The 20,976-nt window shown below is 40.0% G+C and overlaps 1 protein-coding gene across 1 annotated transcript in view; it reads left to right on the top strand.

Moving 5' to 3' along the window:
* The window catches only part of HSPBAP1 (HSPB1 associated protein 1), a 31,818-nt gene extending 11,106 nt beyond the window's left edge, over nucleotides 1-20,712 (top strand). Inside the window, 6 exon segments of the mRNA XM_062498469.1 lie at nucleotides 2,172-2,356; nucleotides 6,144-6,280; nucleotides 9,465-9,636; nucleotides 16,774-16,857; nucleotides 19,834-19,944; nucleotides 20,155-20,712. Coding sequence (XP_062354453.1) covers nucleotides 2,172-2,356; nucleotides 6,144-6,280; nucleotides 9,465-9,636; nucleotides 16,774-16,857; nucleotides 19,834-19,944; nucleotides 20,155-20,712 — 1,247 coding nt within the window.
* The last annotated feature ends 264 nt before the right edge of the window (nucleotides 20,713-20,976 follow it).

Genomic DNA, 20,976 nt, shown 5'->3' with positions numbered 1-20,976 from the left:
AACTTGACCATCTTGCCAAGAGGTTTTACCTCTAAGGATGGCAGAAGAGTTCAGGTCTCTGAGGTTTTTGTTTATGAGTATGCCTATGCTTTGTTATCGTATGAAATGGCTATTCCTTGCTTGGATTATTTGTCTAATTCCCCAGCAGCTGTGAATAGGGGTTTGGTTTTCTTTAAAGAAATGGAAAGGACATTTCACTTGCATTCTTAATGGAGCTTTAGGTGTTTTCTAAGACTATTACACTTTTTTTTTTACATTATCCTTAGTACACGTGGCAAACACTCTGAGAAGAATGAATTTTGCAACTGTCAGAACCAGACCTTATAACTAAGGATGAGAGCTGCTTCTCCAAAACCCACTTTTTCCCTCTCTCCTTCCCCCCAATTTCTATCTGGTATTAGGGGAAAGAGGAGGACTGTTCATCAGACAGAATTGTGAGGCTACTTTAGACTTGATTGGCTTAATCTGCAATTTGTCAATTACAAAACACTCTCAGCTTTACGTCATTAAGTATTAGCAAACTGGTTAATAATCTTGTTTTCAGTTGCTCATTGCTAACATTTTCACCCTTGTTGCAGCCGATAAACTCATCTAAGCAAACTGTCTAGATTGCCCAAATATGTTTTTTATAACTATTTATTTTTCCATAAGCACCCACACCTTGGTGCTGAACAAGGTATAAATCAAACCAAGAACGCTGCCCTGAGGAGATTGTATTCTACAAGAGTCTTGCCTTTCATAGTTGGATTTTTTTTCAATGAAACTCAGAGTGAAATATGCTGAGAGGTAGAAAAAGCATATTTCTTACCTTTAAAACATTTGCTTCTGAGTTATCTTGGAAAATAGGCAGTGTCCTAAGCACTCTTTGTTCTCATGAAAGTAATAGAGATACTGAGGCACCCTCAGTAGTGCTTGTATTTTTTCTCAAATTTTTCTGTCAGACCACCTTCTAGTAAAATTATATACATTGCATTAAAAACTGGATATCAGGAGAGGGATTGCAACACAGGTATGGGATCCAGTACAGAGGGTTTTGGTTGTGATTTTGTGAATTGCAAGTGATTCATATCTCTTGTATGCCGTCCTTAGGTAGGGAGCCTATCCACTGCACAGACCCAGGTTACAGACTGCTGAATCACAAGGTTATCTGACATTTTTAGTTAATGATTTGATAGTAGTGGGAAGGAAACCACTACCTATGCTACTACAATGGAAAAGAGCAAAATAATAGTGATAAAGGTTTGTAAAAGCTGTATGAGACTCTGTGAGAATTTCTGCAGTAACAAAATGAAAGTGGTAAAGAACTAAGAGCTGCTGCTGCACAGCAGTGAAAGGATCCCATTTCTGTGCAGCTCTATGCAAGTTACACAAGATTAAATTGCAGCTCTGTCATTGTCATTCATGCAGGCTGCAGTAATTTTTCCCCAGTAGTAGTTATAGTAAAGTAATATATTTTTTACCACTGGGTAAGTCTCTTTGAAGATGGCACAATTAGTGGTGGTGGGAAATGAAGATTTCTGATTAACTGCAATTAAAGTATAATGTGATGCAGGTTATCTTACAGACCTTCCAAGTGACCTGACCTTGAGCTGAAAGGCTCTATCAGTCAGCCTGACCAAAGCATGCCAGGAGCAAAACCCTGCTGGTATACACTTTTTGTGTCTGCCAAGGAACACTGCAATATGCTTTTGTCAGTCCCAAATGAAAAATAAAGGCACACAGCATTTTAGATGGATCATTGGCAGCATGTGTGTGGTTGCTTTAGGGAAAGGGTAAGATGAAAATGTCCATCTGCATAAATCTATGGAGACAATATAAAGGATACACAAATACTTGATGTGCACATTTGCAACTCACACTTGGGAGATGAAGCGAAATTGGGTGTGTTATTGAGTTACTGTGCTGAAGAACAACTCTAACTATTGGTGTGCTTTTGTCTCACAGCAAGTTCAAGGTAACAGCCATTCAATTAAACCTTAATGAAAAAGCAATAATCTCAGACTTCACTTATAAGTTAGGTCATGAGAACCATTTTATTGACCAGAGCCAAGCTACCTAGTCACATTTGTATCTCACATTGTGTTTAACCAGAGCTGAGAGAATCTGTATTATTTTTACTGGTTCTATGCTCAATGCTCATGTAATATTTGATTTTTCTTTTGTTGCTCTAGTTCCCCAGTTTGAAACCAGCTGCAGCTATGTGGAAGCTACACTTGGGGAGTTTTTGGCTTGGAGTTGTGGGCAGCCTTCTTGTCTCTCTGGACCATTCAGTTGTTACGATTACTCCAAATACTGGGCTTATGCTGACTACAAGTACGTTGCCAGGATATTTGAAGACAAGCCAGAAATTTTCCAGGTAAAACATTAATACTATCTCTTCCTAATTGAAGCATTGCAAATTATCTGATGTAGTTTCTGAAACCTCTACTGCTATCCCTCTCTGCTCCTTTGGCCACTTATTTTAAAATTCTGAAATAAAAGCTACTGGCTCCCAGGTGAAATCTGAAATCTGCCAAGTAGCAGCCATCAAAATTCTGGGTCTCCTTATAAATTTAGAAACACTACCCCAAGTGACAAAAAAGAGCTACTAGGTTGGCATCACTCTCCTTCCCGTTTAGGTCAGATCCACCCAAATGGTGCCCAAATTAACAGCTCCACTCAGGAGGGAGGAATGATGGCATGTATTTCCTTGTAGTAACAAGTCTGTAACATGGCTTTACTCCATGTTTGACTTGTGGCTCATTTTCTTAAGTAGCTCAACTCCTTCCCTTAATATAATTAGATTAACTGTTTGTGAGGAGGAGAGATTCGGTGGAAGCAGTAAAATGCAGGAAGTAAGCTGCCCATGGAAGTACATAATCTGTGGTAATTAACATACACAGGAGGACAACTACCCAAGGTATTTAGTTTTATTTTCTCTGTGCCTATCTCCTATTTCAATGTCTTGCTTCATCCACATTCCTGCTACTTCTCCTTGCAAATTGTAAGAGGGCAAAATTAAGGATAGCTATAGAAAAGGTGTACTTCTTCAAAAGATATAAATAAAGAGTAAGTAAAGCCTTATTAATTTCTAAACTTTGAAAGGTGAAAATGGAATGGAATTCCCTGTAAAATCACTGTATCACTGGTGTGACAATGACCATGAACTGATAATCCCCCTCAAGTTAATTAATTCCTCAGAAAGCATTTCCCATGCTCCTTACATGTATTTTATTCTTTTGTGCCAGTAAAATTGGTGTTTTTCAGTGGTCAGTCTTTTTTCAGACTTTTCAGACTTGCCATTGACTCAGAAGGTAAGGATTGGGCACAGAGCATCTTACCTTTTTTCCCCCTTCCCTTCCTGAGCACATGGAAACATAACCAGGATCACATAACCTTGGGCTCGTTTGTGTTGTCTGAACTAAACTGGGAGCTCCAGGGATGTTTCAGGCTTTTCCAGATCCTTGCATAATGTTCTCTATCTGTGCTCCTGTCTTGGTCTTCTCTTTTTCTGCATCCACAGACAGGATTTCCATGTGTCTTCCAGCACAAGCAAATAGCAGCTCAGAAGCCCTGAATATCCTCCTGCTTCCTTCACACTTGAAGGAAACAACCATTTTTCTACCTCCTTCTTTCCCTTGCCCCCTTCAAGGACAAAGTTGAGGCTCCAGGAGTTGTGTTTGTGTGCAGGTGTTATGCCACAACCTGATCATCTGACCTAACACACAACAGATTGTACTGCAGTTTTAGAATAGATATGTGTAATGGTTATGCTATGGGTTTTTTTGAAATGCAGAATCTGGAAAGGAAAAAAAATGGTGGTGTTATGCAAGCAAATATGGTGTGTGTCATCTGCCATTTTCACAGGCATGGGAGGGAAATGCATCCATCAGTTCTGCACTCACATGGCTTTTGAAACACTACTACAAAATTTATACCAGCCAAAGGAGTTCATTGTAGAAATTCTCTTCCATTCTTGTGTGAATTTGATGATAACTCCTTTTTTTCTTTCTAGATTTTATTAAGATTTACGTAAGGTTATTTGAAGGGGAAAGGAAGGCCAACTACGCTGTTATTTATAGTGATTAATAGGGCCATTTAGAAGTTGTTTGAAATTTAGATTGCACTGTTTATCATTTACAGTTGTGTGGGCTAAGGTAATGATTCCATTATTCTAATCTATGAGCAATATCTAGCATCTTACATTTTTTGTTCAGTTGATATTTCATTACAGAATTTGAGATATAAATCAGGAGCAAGATACATGCATGAAGTTTAAATAGAAATGAGACCTTTTAAAGTGACATACGGGTACAGATTAACTTCATTATAAGCAGCAAATGAAATACATATATATCACAAGTAATGTGCCATCTGTTATGGTTGGAACACCTTTTAGTGCATTTCTTCTTACTGTGGCTTTTTATTGTAGAAAAGGAACCCAGTGTGACAAGATTTCAGTAATACTACCAGTTCCTTTTCAGTTCATTGGTTAAAAACTATTTTACCCATAATCGCTTCTACTATTTACTACAGCAGCAGCATTTTCCAAAAGTTCTTTTAAATCTAATATTGATTATGTGTGCTTTCTTTTCACTTAAATTGTAACAAAATATAAAAACTATTTAGGTGTGAGATTAAAGTGTAGAAATGGTGTTACGCTTAACTTTTTCACTGAAATAGTTCTATTGAATTTCAAATTTTATGCCTGCTGAAATCTATAGAAGCAACTTTTTCGTTTTGATCTTTTGCTGTCTTTGACAAATGTTTATATTACACTTCTGCATTTTTTTCAAATGATATCTTTAAAATCAATAACACTGAAATTCAGAATCTTTAGCAACACCTAATTTTTGGAAAGGCTATTGCTCATTCTGAGGGTTTCCTGATACAGAGTCATGGTGAAGTCATCCTTATAATGTCTAGCTGTAGTTTTCCTCATCCATAGATCTTAAAAAAGGATAGTCATCCACCTGTCTGCAGGCAGCAAGCTAACATACTTAAATTAGGACTCCTAGACTCCTATTTTCTCTTTATAGACAGCAGAGAGAGAGAGGCTTTTCCAAGGCTTGATTGAGAGTGCTTTGAATAGAGCAGGAGCCAAGCTTAAATTAGGTTCCTAAAGTTAGGTGATGTGAATGACCCCAAAATGCTTTACTGAAATGGAACAAATACCATTATCTTCCTTTTCAAGATGGGAAAAGTAAAACTCAGAGATTAAGTGATTTGCCCAAGACCATCGGAAAGCCAGAAATTTAATCTCTGTTTCTTAAGGCTCAGTCTGGGGCTCCAGCCAAACGGTGCCAGTATCTGGCCAGTATTCCTCAACTGCTTTCCAATAAACAAATGATCAGGCCCTGCAGGTGGCAGGGAGAGCTGTAGATACATGGGAAAGCTTTATCCAAGCTACACAGAACCATGCTGCAAAACCCTTGGATTGTCTGAAAAATACCTCACTGTGCCTCTTTCCAGCTGTCAGCCCCAAGGGATTGCTTGTGGGAGGATCAACAGACTGGAAAGATCCAGAACTGTGTTCATAATATGTACATACCTGTTCTGCCCTCCCTCACCCTGTCATCAAGTTGTTTTAAGTTCACTGCCTCTGCAGTTGCAAATGTGTCCATTAAATAATAAGAAACTTAACCTGGCATAACACTGGGTCACAGATGGGGTAAAGTTTGTGTTCCCAGACGATGGGGAGAAAGCTGAAATAAGAGCAGAGAGAGCAAAGAGAGAGCAAAAATTCCACATACATTATCAATTGTTTGAAAAGGGAATGGGGATTTTTCTTTCCTTCTTTCCTTTCATTATCTTCTTAAATGCCATATATAAGAATTTTTCTAAAAGCAATCCTGAGCTTGGGTAGATGGTCAAGGGTGGAGACAGATAAAAAAGTATTTAAAAGAAGCCCCATGTGGCCATGAGAATTTGGGCAACCCTTCTGAAGAGCAAAGGAGTAACTTGAATGATATGAAGGGTGGAGATGAGAATTTTGGAGGAAGGGGAAGAGACTATGTGTGCTCTAGAACCCAACCAAGGAAAAACAGCTGCAGTGGGTAAAGAGTGATGAGCAGTCGAAAGGGAAGACAGGAAACTCTCAGAACTAAGGATAGGATGTGAATCAGTTCAACAGCTTACATAAATAAACTTTTTTGTTGCTGTAGGATGTTAGGTGGTCTGACTTTGGTTTTCCTGGAAGAAGTGGAAAAGAGAGCACACTGTGGATTGGTTCTGAAGGAGCAAACACCCCCTGCCATTTGGACTCCTACGGCTGCAACTTAGTGTTGCAAGTACAAGGAAGGTAACAAGTGCACATACATATAGCCAATACAGGGGAGTTATACTGTGCATAAAGTTAGTTTTGGACTCTTTTAGTATTAATTCTAAGCCCTGATTATTTTAGTATTCCGAGTTCTCGATGATTGAAGAGCATCATAACTGTTCTACAGGAAATGGCAAAACTTCAGGGTGTCCTGGAGTTAACATGATTTTATTTTCTAGTCTGTGTGTCATATCATCCAATTATATACACTTTAATCTTCCTAGTAGTTATGAATTTAGGAATTTGCAATGAGGAGATAAAACAGTTAAGAAAAAAAAGCCCCCAAACAAAACAGAAATAAACTACTTTAGACTTTTACAATATTGTCTGTGCAAGAGCCTCTAGTAGCCTGCTAGAATTAATTTAAAAGGGGACCATCAGGATTGGAGCAGCCTGCTGTAAGCAAAGTTGAAAGGGACATTTGAGGCTCCAAACTCATTTGGGAGCATGTGGTTGTTGCTGTATCTTTCTGCTTGCATGCCTTTTTTTTTTTTTTTTCCATTCTTTTATTTCTCCTTTTCTTGTGTATTGGGCTCAGGGTAAGTTTTGTTTTGTTTTAATTTTTTGTTGGTTGGTTTTTGTTTGTTTGTTTGTTTTTTGGTTTTTTGTGTGTTTGGTTTGGTTTTGGTTTTTTTTTTTTGTTTTTTTTTTTTGGTTGTTTTTCACTCCTATCTGTTGTTGCAAGAATAGCGCTAGAGTAACAGAACAAGTTGCACACACTTCAAGTTTGATAGTATAGAGTGGAAGGAGTAATTTCTTCAGGGGTTTTCAATGAGATTAATTATTCTGCCATTTTATAGAACACTAACATGGTGATGGTGGTGTGACTAAGGTGCAGGATTGGAAGTCAGGTGTTGCCTTTTAGCTAGGTAGTTCCACATGCTGACTGGCTTTAAGGCCTGAGGTAAATGAATTTGTCATCATCTTATCCCTGAGAAGGGTAACTCTGTGTAGGGTTTTCATGTTTGCAAACAGCCTTGAGGTCCTTGGGTGGATTTGCAGCAAAGACACTCTAGAAGCCTCCCTCAGCACTGCTGTGCTACAGCCAATCCTGTAGGCTTCAGATCACATCAGTAAGCATTGTGTGTTGAAGTCCAGACACTTTAGTGTATTCAGGAGCCAGAAATCTCAATGAAAACCATGAGACTTAAATGCCGTAATCTTCTAAGGATCCACTTAACTACTGGATGTACTAAATAAGTACAGTGATGTAGTGGACACAATACCTGCCAAGCCTCTTTGATATCTACCTTCAGATGTTGAACTCAAGCCAGAGTTCTAGCATAATGCAGCAATTTTGTCCAACTTCCCAAGGCACTTCCCCCCCTCAAGTAGACCAAAATCCTTGTTCCTCTTAGGGAAAGAAATCCAAAGCCTTTGCACAGCCTGAAAAGACAAGGTTGTTTTCTTCTTCAGAACAAAGCCTTTAAATAGATTGCAAACTTCCACAAGCTTGTGAATCCTGGGCTTCTTCAGAGCAGAAAGATTCCCTTTTGAGACTCACAAACAAGACAGGTTTTGTAACAGAACTTAAGCTTATGCTAAACTTAAATAGATTTGCCTTTGCAGGAAAGCCAGGGACAACTCCTTAGCCCTTTGTTGCTATCTTGAATTTCCTCCTTGCATCCCTCAGGCTTCTTAATTTTTTGCTTTACGATATTGCTTTGTCGTCAGCCTGCAGGATTAACCCTGAGCCTCCTAAACTAGTCATTCTCTGCCCCCTCAGAGGATCTAGCTTAGAGGGCAAAATAAAGTTGCAATAAGGCTTGGGTTTCAGAAGTGGTTTTATGCTTGCATCCAGCAGTTGCTTCAGTAATTACCAAGAAATATCAGCAGCCTATGGCACTTGCATCTGTGCTAGTCTCTGTAGTTCTGACTATCCTGCTATTCTTATCTCTTCTGTTCCTGTCCCTTTTGGTTTTGTGCCATTCAGTTGCTTTGCTCACATTTTCAGATCTGTGACTTAGAACCAGAAGCAGTAGGCAAAATTCAAGAAGTGAGTGCCAAGGGAAAGGACACAAAGAAAAGCCCTTGCTAGAGTCCAAAACAAAGAAAAGAGCTCTCCAGCTGTGCTGTAAAGTGCTGCCTTTGCTTTTCCATTGCTCATGATGTACTGTTTGTCTGGCACCTCTTAAATGTGATAAATTCTCTTTGTGTGTTCCTCCTGGTTATTTCTGTGACCTAAAGTACTGCCATATAAAACTTCTATTTCTAAATACCATGTGTACCTGCTAAGATATTTCATTTATAATACCCATAAAATTGGCACCACCAGTTCTGGCATATTCTTTTTTTTCTCTTTGATCTGGCCTATATAAGTGAAATAGAGACATTAGGTCCAGAGGACAAAGAGTGGTCTCAGCTCTGCTTGGCCTTATACTGTGGTGCATTCATGTACTTCTTTGGGCGTGTAGAAAGCAACCTGGCACATGAGTGCCCTCAGCAGAACAGCCCTGTCCTGCTCCATCTGGCATTTAGTCACACCAGTAAGTTCTTAAATGCACAACCAGGCACATTTTCATCATGTGGTACTGATAACACAAAAAAATACAGATGCTTAAGGATGCTTATGTCTGTAGATGTATCTGTTTTTTATTTATGCCATCTTTGACATGGGAACATTAAGGTGATTTTTACTAAGAATGGGGGGGTTCACAACTAACAGCCATGTAAGAACTGCAGGAAACAGAAGATAATATCTATATCCTTTTACTGTTGTCATCCTAAAGACACAGTGCCCTCCTTTCAAAACAAATACAGATTTTGAAAGCTTTTCATTCAGCGAACAAAAATACATTGTCTGTAACAAAACTATTTCCTCTAGTTTATAGAGCAATTTTTAATGCTCTGAGCATCTGTAAGTGCTGCATGTAAAAAGAAGGAGAAAGAAACCAGATGGGAGAGGTTTTTTAAATTTTATTTTATCTGCCTATAAAAATGATCGGTGAGAATCTGCAAATCTTTTCAGTTAAAAAATTAAAAAGTGGAATATTTTAAATACACTTTCAGGAGACAGCCTGTAATCACTGCCTGTGTTCTCACTGCGTAGGAGATTCACACAGCAAGGCAGATTTATATTTTATTGAAAACCTTGCTACTGCCTTTAGTTCTTTGCTGCAAGTGACATGCACTGAATACATTTTTATCTTCTCTCTATTTTCAGGAAAAGATGGCACCTCTTCCCACCTGGTGACACCAGTTTCCTTTATCCTACTAGGATCCCTTATGAGGAATCCAGCATATTCAGCAAAGTCAACATTGCCAACCCTGATCTGAAACGCTTTCCTGAGTTTAGGAACGCAACATCCCATGTTGTTACCCTCAGTCCAGGACAGGTACCACTTACATACAAGCTTTACATTACTTTATATTCTATTTAACTGGCTAATTAAGGGCTAGGAAATCTTAACAAATTGACTGTGGAACTTCCCTCTTCCTTCACTCCACATTCAGACTTTATAGATTTCCCTCAGCACAGGAATTTCTTTGCTGACAGTTACTTACCTAGACTTTTTTTGTACAAAAACTGGAGACCTTTGGAGAGCTAGTTCAATCAGCTGCCTGATTCCATACAACTACTTTTCTTGAAACCACCTCAAGTCTGTCTACTTCAGAACTTTCTTGAACTCTGGCCTGTCTACTCTGACAGCAGTATGTTCCATAAAACACATCTGGTTAATGAATATATAGAACTAGCAAAGGAACCCATATTTTGGTAGTGAATAGCCTTCACGTGTTGCTTTAATAAATACTTTAATGATGATACTTGCATTTAGAGTGCACACCATTCACAGGTTTCCTGGTGCTTTAAAGGGCTGTAAGGATGTTTTTAATCCTGATTTACTGAGAAGGTTCATCTGTAAGTGCCTGGCTTACAGTCACACAGACAGCAGCAGCAGCGTGAGAGTAGGGCTCAGGACTCTTGATTCCCAGTCTCCTGCTGTAAATAGTGTCATTCTTTATTTAATCAACAAGGTCTGTATTTGGAGACTGAATTACCCTTTTTCATTTGTTCACCCGTGCATGTCCTTGTAACGCACTGCTGTGCATCTCAAACTGTCAGGCCCTTCTGAAGGAATTTTGCAATGGTCATTGCTCAGACAGTGGAGTTGCTGCTTCTGGAGCCCTTTCACCATTCTCCTACAAGATATTGTCACCTCTTTTGACCTGCCAGCTCAACAACTTGTTTGAGCGTTCCCCTGTCACTAAATGGCAAACCCAGCTGCCTTCCACAATTTAAAGAATGGATTTTTGCTAATTAAGCTAATTTTGAGGAGACAGAGTGGGGCAGGATAGTAACTTCCAACAAAAGGGTGATACCCATCTACTGGAAGTGTATGCTCTGCAGCTGGAACACATGCAAATGGAGAATCTATGATCAGCCTCTACTGTTACATTACATTACCTCATACTCACACTCCTAAAGCAAATCATTGGTTTCACATTCAGCACTTTGTAAAGTTGCAGCAGTCCGTAATTTAAAGCACAAAGAACAAATTTTTACTATTGATAAAAATGTCACATCCATTCAGTACTGCATTATCCCTGATCCCCAATACTATTTGAATTTATAATCTCCTTTGCAATGATCAAGTGTACTAGTGAACCTTTAATATGATCTTAATTTTAATTAGGCTTAAAGCAATTACAAATTAATCTTTCTAGGAATAAAGATCTTGAGCCAGCTCAGTAATACAGTTTGTCTGCATTACCATGAATGAGATACTGTTTGGATTTCTTGGGGGGGAAAGAACATGTAGAGCATTCCTTCATGTAGAAGGAATGATGGAGCAGTGAGGTATTGCCTTCATCCATTTTATCCATTTTGCCTTCTGTGTGGTGCTTGCCAGCATCTCATCCAGAAGCTTTTGGGGCAGGTAGCTGGGAACTGCTGCCATTTGATCGAGAGGAAAGGAATGACCTAGAAGAACTCCTTTATTAACAAGGGAAAGGATTCCTAAATAATGTCTTGATATGTGCTTAACAGTGGTTTTCACATAGAATTAGCCCAGTTACTGCAGAATTTGTAGGCATCTTTATTTTGTGATAACATGTAACATCTCTACTCATTCCCAGAGAGTATGCAGAACATTTTGGATTATTGTAACAATAAAAGACTGAAAAAACGAAGACAAAGGTGTTCTTAGGTATTCAGGAGAGCAGCTGCATGTAGGGTGAGTGCAGCTTTGAATATCAAAAACTTAATGTGTCTAATGCCACCTTCTGGTCGATGTTTGCTACCAGCCATTTTTCTACAACCTTTCTGCCTGAAAGCAGAGTTCCTTCATGTAACATAGTGCCAGTGCACAATGTACTTCAGTCAGATCCTTTGTCCCCTTCCACAGTACTCTTCAGAGGTGAACCTCTGTTATGAATTTTGGTAGCTGACTGAGACTTAAGGTTGTATAAGGTTTCATCCTGTACCTAACCATTGGCTGTCAGCTCCATTCTGACAGACATAACTTCTGGTTATACATTAGTGATCTGTTCTGAAACAAATGATGAAAACATTGAGATGTCAAGCTTACCCAAATAGGCAGTTGAGCAGTTGAAGGGCTTGCAGTGGTGCATGACTATATCCACTATATCCATGAAGTATCCATGAAGTAGTGTCACACAAATGTAGGGGTTCTGTATAAATGGACCTGTGGTTCATTTTGTCTGGACCTGGTCACCTATGTGATGGTTGCAAAGCTGAGGACTAAGTATGGAGCAGCATTTCTAGTAACACCTTGCTTCTTTTCTCAAATATACAAATATTCCCTAAAAGACCAGAAATGGGACAAAACATATCTGTTCTAGTATCTTCTACGCATGCTCTGGGACAAGTGTTAAGAGAATTAGGGATCTGTCATCCTCAGCTTAAACCCTGTTCAGGACAGGTGTCCTATCTGCCATCAGTGTCTCCTGGCTCCTCAACAAGGTGATTCATCCTTCCTGTCTTAACACAATTACAGTCCTGCAGGAACATTCATCCCACCTTGTCCTTCAGCACAGGCTATAGAAGGAGCTTACGCATATAGATGCTTAACTTTTTGATGATTAAAAATAGGAGAGATGAATACCACCTGAAAAGGCTACAAAAACTGAGATGCTGTACAGGCATAAAATCATTGATCATTCTTTCCTCTGCTCCACTTCTCACTGACTTCTGGCTTCCTTCCTGCTCACTAATGTAATTGCTCTTAATCCATCTCCCTGTTAATCCATATCCACATAACTAGACATGGTAGAGAGACTACAAAATGCATCTGAGTTTATCTGAAGGTATGGAGAGCAAGCAGCTGCTACTCTGGGCTCCCATTAGCAATCCCATTCCCCTTCTTGCTACCCCAGCAGGTGCTGTTAGAGGCAGGGCTTGCCTGCCCTGTGGCCTGGCCCTGTGCCCCAGTGCAGCCTGGAGCCAGTGGAGCTGCAGTGCAGAAGTGCAAGGAAAGGCCTAACTGAGGTAGTCTAAGAGGCACATTGTGTCTGAGAAAGATGCCCTCCCTCCAGCCTTGAAAAATATTGTCATTGGATGGGAAAAATGATTTTAGAAAAAGATGAACATTACTGCTTACTTTGCTGGTTCTTACCATGGTCTGCTGCTCAGAAGCTCCCCTCACCTGCTTCTGCTTAACCTGCTTTCTCAAAGTCTAAAGAAACACATTTGTGTGGCCAGAAATACAGTTGTCACTCAGTTGCTGTGTTTAGCTGCAGGATTTTCTCTTTCTGTGCTTCTGCTGCAGAATCTAACACACCATGGCAGCAGAGCTGCCAACAGTGAAGGCAAATCTCTGACTTCTAACCTAACCCAGAGCAAGAAGAAATCTTCATGAAGTCAGGGAGGGATTTCCCTGTGTGCTGCCTTTAAAGAAAGGGTGTGAGAACATCAGATTTGACTTAAAGTGCGGAACAGCAGAACACACAGTCTAGATAGCCAAGAAAAATATAATTGATACCAAAGAAAAGTGTTTTAGTAAGTCAAGAAATGCAGTAATTCAAAGGTAGTGTAATGTTCCAGCTCAAAGTATACAAAATACTTTCTAAAAGGGGTTACAGTGAAAAACCTATTTTGTTGGAGAAGAGTTCAAGTGATTTTACTAAAAGAGAATTCAGAGTTGGCCAATGCATTATGCATAATAGATGGTTGATAATTCTGTTCAGGGGATGGAATTAAGAGTTTTCATATGCAGAGCTGGCCTCAAGTTACCACATAGAGAAGGCAGATAGCCCAACCCAACCTCAAGACCCCAGAACTATCATCTCCATCACAGAAGAAACAGAAGAGTCAAGGAACTGAATTTATGCTAGGATTAGTGGTAAAAACACTGCTCAACCTGCAACATATGGAGAACCCCATTAATGCCTCAGAATCCAGGCAAACGAAAGGTCAAAGCTGCAAGTACCTGACTCTACTTCTCCACCTCTTTCCTGAGCTTTTCCTGAGTCACTATGGACATGGCCTGATACAGCCCCACTCTCTCCCTCTTCACTGTACTTTTCCCTAGGGCTGTGCCCGTATTTCTGATTCCCGTTGCCCTTGGAGCTCTGTTTCAGTAGACGGGAAGACATGGGGAGGGAGGAGGGAGGCAGAATAAGAAGCACCTTCCAAGCACCAGGACAGCCAGGCACCAGCTAGGATGAGGCATAGGTTGGGGCAGCAATCCTAAGGTGGTGTTCCCACAGAATTCACTATGCCTGCACCTACTTCATTTTATTTTTCATTGCCATGGATGCAAACACTTCTGGGATTTCCTTGGGTCCCCCTGTGGCTCCAAATCTTTATCTTCCCATCACACTGGCATCCTTTTTATGTGCATTTACCTAAATATCTTTTTCTAATGAGCAGAAATCTCTTGGTATAATATTTCACTTCAGGGTATGCTCTCTTTTTCAAGCAATTCCACCTTTGCCCTACCTTTGCACTATATCAAGTTAATCATGTCCACTGAGAATTTAAACCTGCTCTGTTCTCTGTGCTGTACAAGTCTTCAGCATTGCTCCACTTGGTCCCCCAGCTGTTTCTTCCGTTTCTTTCTTCCCCTTACAGCATCTCATTTTATCATTTCTGGGACTTCTGTCCTACTTTAACTTCATTTGCTATATTTGGATGTCACTAGCCTAAATATTAAAGTTATCTGATTGGTTACTGTTTAGATCAGTATCTTTCCAGCACTAATAAAGTTAGATAAGTTCTGTAGAAAGCAGTCTAGCACAGGATTATCTCTTAGTCTGGAGTAGTTCTGTCTTGCTATTGCACTTTACATTTTCCCTGTAAAATGTTTGCTGCATTTGTATGTGTTGTTTCACTGTGGCTTACTTTCTTTCACATTTCCTATAGGAATGTAACTAAATCTGTGTCCCATATTCATAAACATATGGAAGTCTGCTTTATGTTATTGTGGAATTGATCATTAGAGGTGGGAGTGGTGTTTTTTTTTAATTTGCTTTCATTTTGTTGTGTGCATGTTTGCTTCTGATTTGAAAACCTAGAAAAATACTAGTTTGTAAACGTAGAACAATTCTACCTCTTTCTTTTCCGGGTTGTTTGGTTTTTGGGGGTGTTTTTTGTGGTGATGGGTTTTTTTGTTTGTTTGTTGGTTTGTTTTTGTTTTGGGTTTTTTTTGGTCTTGTTAGTTCTGCCCTCTTGCCAGCTGTATTTTTTGGTCTTAATTACATTTTTCCATTTCTTCATCTTCCTTAAAGTTTTAGTCCTTTTGCTTTTTGGTAATTTTTGCTTCTGAGTCATGTGGAGCCAGCACGTTCCATGCCTAATTTCCTTCTTGGAAATTTCGAGGCAGCATCTCTTCCTGAAACATTTATACACATCCCTTAATTTCTCTCTTGCTGGTGTTCCCTTGCTACATAGTCCCTCTGCACCAATTCCCCAGTGTCTTCATCCACTTCTCCAGCATGTTGGAAGCTCACTGTTCCTACAAAAGTCTCACAGGAAGCATCCTGTTGTTGCCACTTACAGGAGCTCTAGTTTCTTTTGCTGTAAAACAAAGTTTTCCAGGGTTCATCATTACACCCAGTCACTTGGAGGGCACCCAGATTCTTTAGCAGAACTCAGTGTGAGATCCCCTATAGAGCAGATGAGCGTTTGGGGAGGTGGAGGTGGTTTGAATGATTTTGCATACAATAAAACTGGCAAACACTTCCTTACAGATAAACCCATTGTTGCCAATGCAACTGCACTGTTCATTTAAAGTGATGTTTCCTTGATAAAAACAAAACTCTGAAACTTGTTCAGTGTAGAAAACATGCTTTGGCTGCAGTCTATAGGGTTTCATATGCTTATATGTCAGGACTAACTAGTGATATTTTTAAAATAATGACCCTCCACTGATAGACTTCCTTTTCTGTTCTGTATGCTGTACCGGATTAAAGAATAATTTCCAAATGTTTTTGACCTTTGGAGAGCAGTGCTTTTTTTTGTTTGATTTAAATTTAAGCCTGTGGAGAACATTTTGTCATCTGGCCCAAACAATGAGAGTCTTCTGAGTGTCCTGAAAGTGTTTGCAGAACTGGTGCCATTGTTTCCTTCACAGACATTTTCTCATTAGCTGTGTTTTGATATAATGAAGCACAGGGCTATCTGGATAACAGAACATTCTTCTAAATAATTTGTGTCTACCAAGAGAAAGAATTGTCTGCAAGTCAGATACAGATCATTGCTTCACTTCCCCCATTGTAAAGTGTGTATTTTTATCTGTCTCTGACCATTTTTATAGCTTGTCAAAAAATATCTTTTATGCTTTCCTTGATAGCTCCATGTTAATCTAATGTTCAGTAATCTGCAAAGCTTGTCCTCTATCATCAAAACAACATCAGTGTCATGTACCATAAAAACCATGGGTTGGAATCAATTTTATGTCACAGCTATCATCCTGATATTGTTATAAAGCTCTGATCTAGACTAGATTGTCCCAGAAATCATGGCATTTTCTTTTAAAAGCCAGTCTACTAAAAGTGACAAATTTAATACTGGTGATGTTTTAGCAAAATTAAAGCTATGTTTTTTCACCTAGTCACCTAGATGAGCATAGGGATGCCTGCTTTTTGGGGAAACCAGCTGGCAGTCCTAAAGGAACTGGGATGTCTGCTCAGCTGGAGAGTCTACAAAAGAATTCCTGCGTGGCTGAGACTTTCTCTGAAGCCCTGATGTACTGTTGCACCAGCTGCACCCCCTCTGTACTGCTGGACTTTGCTTGCCTACAGCAGTTAAAGGTTATAGTCCTGTCTGGGACTACACGGGAAGGAGTTTGGATGAAAGGTAGTTCTGGATCACATCCATGTCTTACATTACAGTATTGATAGAGTGGGCATTTAAGTCTTGAGAAAAGGCTCTTTAAAAGAGAGAAATAAATATCACCTCTCAACCATGTCCTTGCTCAATTCTGTATCTACATCCCACATCACCTATATTTAAAAAGTGTGTCTTTTTTCAGGCTTCTGCTTGTACCCTAATGTAATGCCTCCAATTCCAGGTCCTGCTTGTTCCAAGGCACTGGTGGCACTATGTGGAATCCATTGATCCTGTCACTGTCAGCATAAACTCTTGGATTGAACTGGTATTTTCCTTTTAATGTTCTGGGGATATAGCACTTCCAAGGGATTTCCAAAGCATTTCCAAGGGAACCTCCCTTGCCTGGCAGTTTCAGTCCTATTGGGTGTGTTGTGTTCAGAGACTGGCAAGGGATTAGTCGTTATGGATACATTTTCTCTGGAAGAACCTGTCAAGGTTCCAGTTCTGAAGCCCTAGTTCAGCAGAAATCCCCTTTCAAGTTTACTTCAATCAGGTAAACAATTAAACACAAGCTAAATTTTCATGCCTAGTTTCTTAAGGGCCAGCCAGCTTTGTGCTGAATAGAGAACAAAAACCAGCAACTTCACTTCAAGGACAAGCTTATGTGCAAAGCTAAATTAGAATTTAAATCATATTAATGTGAGTAGGAAGGGAGGGGAAGAGGATTTTTGAATTTTCATTCCTCTGTGGTAGTTTTGATTTGGCTGAAGTTAGATTCCCTCATGTACTTAATTAATTTTCTTTTCCCTGGGCTTTGATTTTTCTTGCTCATGTTAACCACTGTATATGGGATGGTTCCAGGGATATCATAGAATCATGGAATAGTTCGGGTTGGAAGGGACATCTAAAGGTCGTCTAATCCAATCACTCTGCAAGGAGCAGGGACATCTTCCACTAGATCATCTCAATACTCCAGAAGGTTTTTTGATTGACATTACTTTATTATTAATCCTAGGTTAATATTAAAAAAAACCCTTTTGAAATGGCCTGTGAAAGCTGCCTCACTAAACTACTCATTTCCTTATTTTTTTTTCTACTTCTAAGACCTATATTAGACTGGAAATCTGCAGGGGAAAGGACATATGCATTAATCTGCTGTTCCAAGACCACACGATGCATTTCTCATATCAACATCAAACCAAGCAGAGCAGAGGAACTCACTTGGGTATTTCTCTCATGGAGAAATTTTCAAGATGAAACTTGTGTATTTAGCAAGGAAAGCAGGCCCACAGCCCAGACCAGGCTCTTACATAGCCCTAAGTGCAGTCAAGCTGTTTCCAGTGCCAGAGAAAGCACCAATTACATCGTAGAGCAGCCACTTAAGCCTGCCTTGTATTTGAGCCTTTGAGGTAATGCAGAGGAACTGGCTGTGTTCTCTGGGCTTGGGAAGGCTCTGATGTCACCACACACACTTGTGCCCTAAGCTGGGCCTCACAAGTTGTCCCCTCTGGAGGAGCAGGCTGTGATGGGATCAGCTTGGCTGGTAGCTCCCAGCTGCTGGGTTGGGGCCTGAGCATTTCTAGCTGTTCTTATGTGTTGCAAGGTTAAAAAAAAAAAAAAAAGTGGAGCTAAACTCTATGTCCTTTTCTGTCCTAAAGGTCTTGCAGAAGTCACCAAGGCCCTGTTTGGTGACAGCAAGAGTCAGTGGTTGTGTGGTATCATAAGCAGAGGAGTGTTGGCTGGTCTTGCTGATAGACGACACACACCCTCCCCAGATACCAGAATCTGCCAATGTGGCTCTTGCAGCCCAGGTGAAAATTCCTTACAGAAATCATCCCTACAGCTGATGATGGAGCACTCTTTGTTAGGTGTTGGGCAATCCATCTATAAAATAAATTCTGACATGGATTCTAAAAGACAATTCTGAGAACATTTGCATTACCAAACCAAGCAGTTCTTGCTCGCAGCTGTTACCAGCTGCCTTCATATTGACAGATGTGAATCACACCAACAATTACAGTCCCAGTGAAACCATTAATTATATTGGCAAGAGTTTAGAGTGGAAATTTAATTTGTTTTCAGCTGGATCTGAGTTACCCAAAAGTATTCCTTGCTTTCTAACATACTGTCATGCAATCAGTACAGCCCTGTTATTCAGCAGGCCAGGATGAATACCAAGAATGCAGCACCTTAAAATAATTTCCACATGTAGATACCAAAGTCTGTATTTTGGTGGTTTTTCATACAAGGCCATTAAAAAGCCAAGCATCAAAACCCATGAAAGGCCTAGAGCACTTCCCCTTGCTTCTATCCCAAATTCTGCTTAGGGGGTTCCAGGACAAATTGCTGCCTTCAGCACTCATACTAGCCAGATGTGTGGTTTGCTTGACAGGTTTCCTGGAACCACAGTTAGATTCATCAGGGCTGTGGGTTGACCATGTTGCATATTCCCTCCAAAACGAATACATATAAGCAGCTCAATTAAAGCAAATTTATGCATGCCATTGTCATTGAGATAACCAAACCACCATCCTGTTTGGAGAGTCTGCAATTCCTTCCACATACAAGAAACTCAAATGGGAAAGAACACTAAGATCCTGTAAAACTTTGTTCTGCTATCCTAACCTAGCTAGTATCCAGCTGTCCAAGGGGGATAATGCAGGAAGTGAAGGCCTGAAACCATGAGCCTGTTACTAAGTTATTAAGTTATTTTTTAGTTTTGCAGGAGAGCTTTCAGAGCAAACATGCTTTTCCTTCTGATGATATTCAAAAGTGCAGCAGTTTTTCAGCTTCTGTTACATCATAAAATATTTCATAAATTTCCTTAATACTCACTTCTGTGCTTGTGTAGCCCCTAGATAGCTGCTGCCTTTCTATAACATCCTGTGTGTTTTAATTGCTTTAATTAGACATAATATGTAGATACAAAAATGTGCTATGTACTTCTATGGCTCTTCTAGTCCTAAAGAGCTGTTTAAATGCATACATTAATTAAATGCTAATATTGCATTGTAATTTGAAGCACCAGATTCATTTAACCAAACACTAATAAGGGAAAATATTATACACACATACTATTTTTTGCAAATCCTTATTCAGATGAGCAGTCACACCAAAGCCTGTGCTGTCACCTGTTTGGGGGGTGTACTCAGGAAGAGAGCCTGAAACCTTCCACTGACTTCACATACATGAGTGTGGCTTTCAAACTAAGGCCATCTATGTTTTTCCTAGGATCTTTCAGCTTTCTGCAGAGACCAGTGAGCTAATCTATCTCCTAAAACCTTCTGTTCTCCTGAGGCAGGATGCAGATCATGAAGCCCGTGTAGAAGAGGCAATAACTCGAATGCTGGTATGCGCCATAAAATCAGCAGAAAATCCCAGTGATGGAGATCTCTGGCTAAATCCCACGGAGGTAAGCCCTCTACTGCTCCCATTATAGCAGCAATAACAAAGAATTACTGACATTTTGCTTAGCTCCCCCTGAGTCTTTATGCTGCTTTGAGAAAAAGAATTTTAAGTTCCATTCCTTCATGTAGCAAAAGTAATTCATGGAAGATAGTCACGCAAGGCTGAATTGAAACATGTCTCCTTTTAACTGAGTGTATTCTGGATGTTTTCTTAGGTTGAGGCAACATCCCATGATATCAATCTTCAGTACCTGAATAAAGCACTGTCTGCATACCTCAAGTATCAGGAGACAAGTGTGTCAGAACAGGCACGTTCCAGCAGCACCGGTGCAAAGCAGAGGACAAATGCCTCGTGCAAGAGGAAGAGAAGGGAAGTTGGCTGTGAACCAGGGAGCTGCACATTACTAGCCCAGGAATGTGACTTCTCAACACCCAAAGCAGAAGAGCTGCAGAAAATACCTTTTGGGCCTCATCTTATTCAGGTTTTACCACAGTCTCACAAAAGAAGCGTGATGGGTGCAGTCACCATTGAAAGTGACGGTGGAGATCTTCTCCGTAAAAACGAAGGAGAACATTTTGGAAAATTCAACTCTGAGAGGGAGAGATTGCTAATGAGTAATGACTGTGAGACAGCTGCACATCAAATGGATTCAGACTGCGGTCCACGCACCTCACAAACAGCCCTTTCTACCAATGACTTGTTAGACTGTCTGGTTAATCCTCATGTCATCAGTTTAGTGGCTCAGCTACTGTTGGAGAGAATGAGAGTGTGATGCTGGAGTGCTTTATCATTTCTGAAACAGAAATCAAACAGCAGCCTTGTTCTGCGTGTTTAAGATCTGTAATAATTGAATGTTCCATTTCAAGTAATTTTTAGGTACAGATAGACACAGTTAATGGTTAAGTGGAGGTTGAAGTTGAGCTGAAAGAATAGCTAGTTAGTGTTGGCTGGGAAGAGAAAGATGTGTTTAGTCAGGGAGCTGCTCAGTGTTACGAACAAGAGAGCGCACACACAGTCACACTCATATTCACAGTTT

The sequence above is a fragment of the Cinclus cinclus genome, chromosome 9 (genome assembly GCF_963662255.1).
Source record: "Cinclus cinclus chromosome 9, bCinCin1.1, whole genome shotgun sequence".
In the NCBI taxonomy this organism is placed as follows: domain Eukaryota; kingdom Metazoa; phylum Chordata; class Aves; order Passeriformes; family Cinclidae; genus Cinclus; species Cinclus cinclus.
This window is presented reverse-complemented; position numbering and strand designations above follow the sequence as displayed.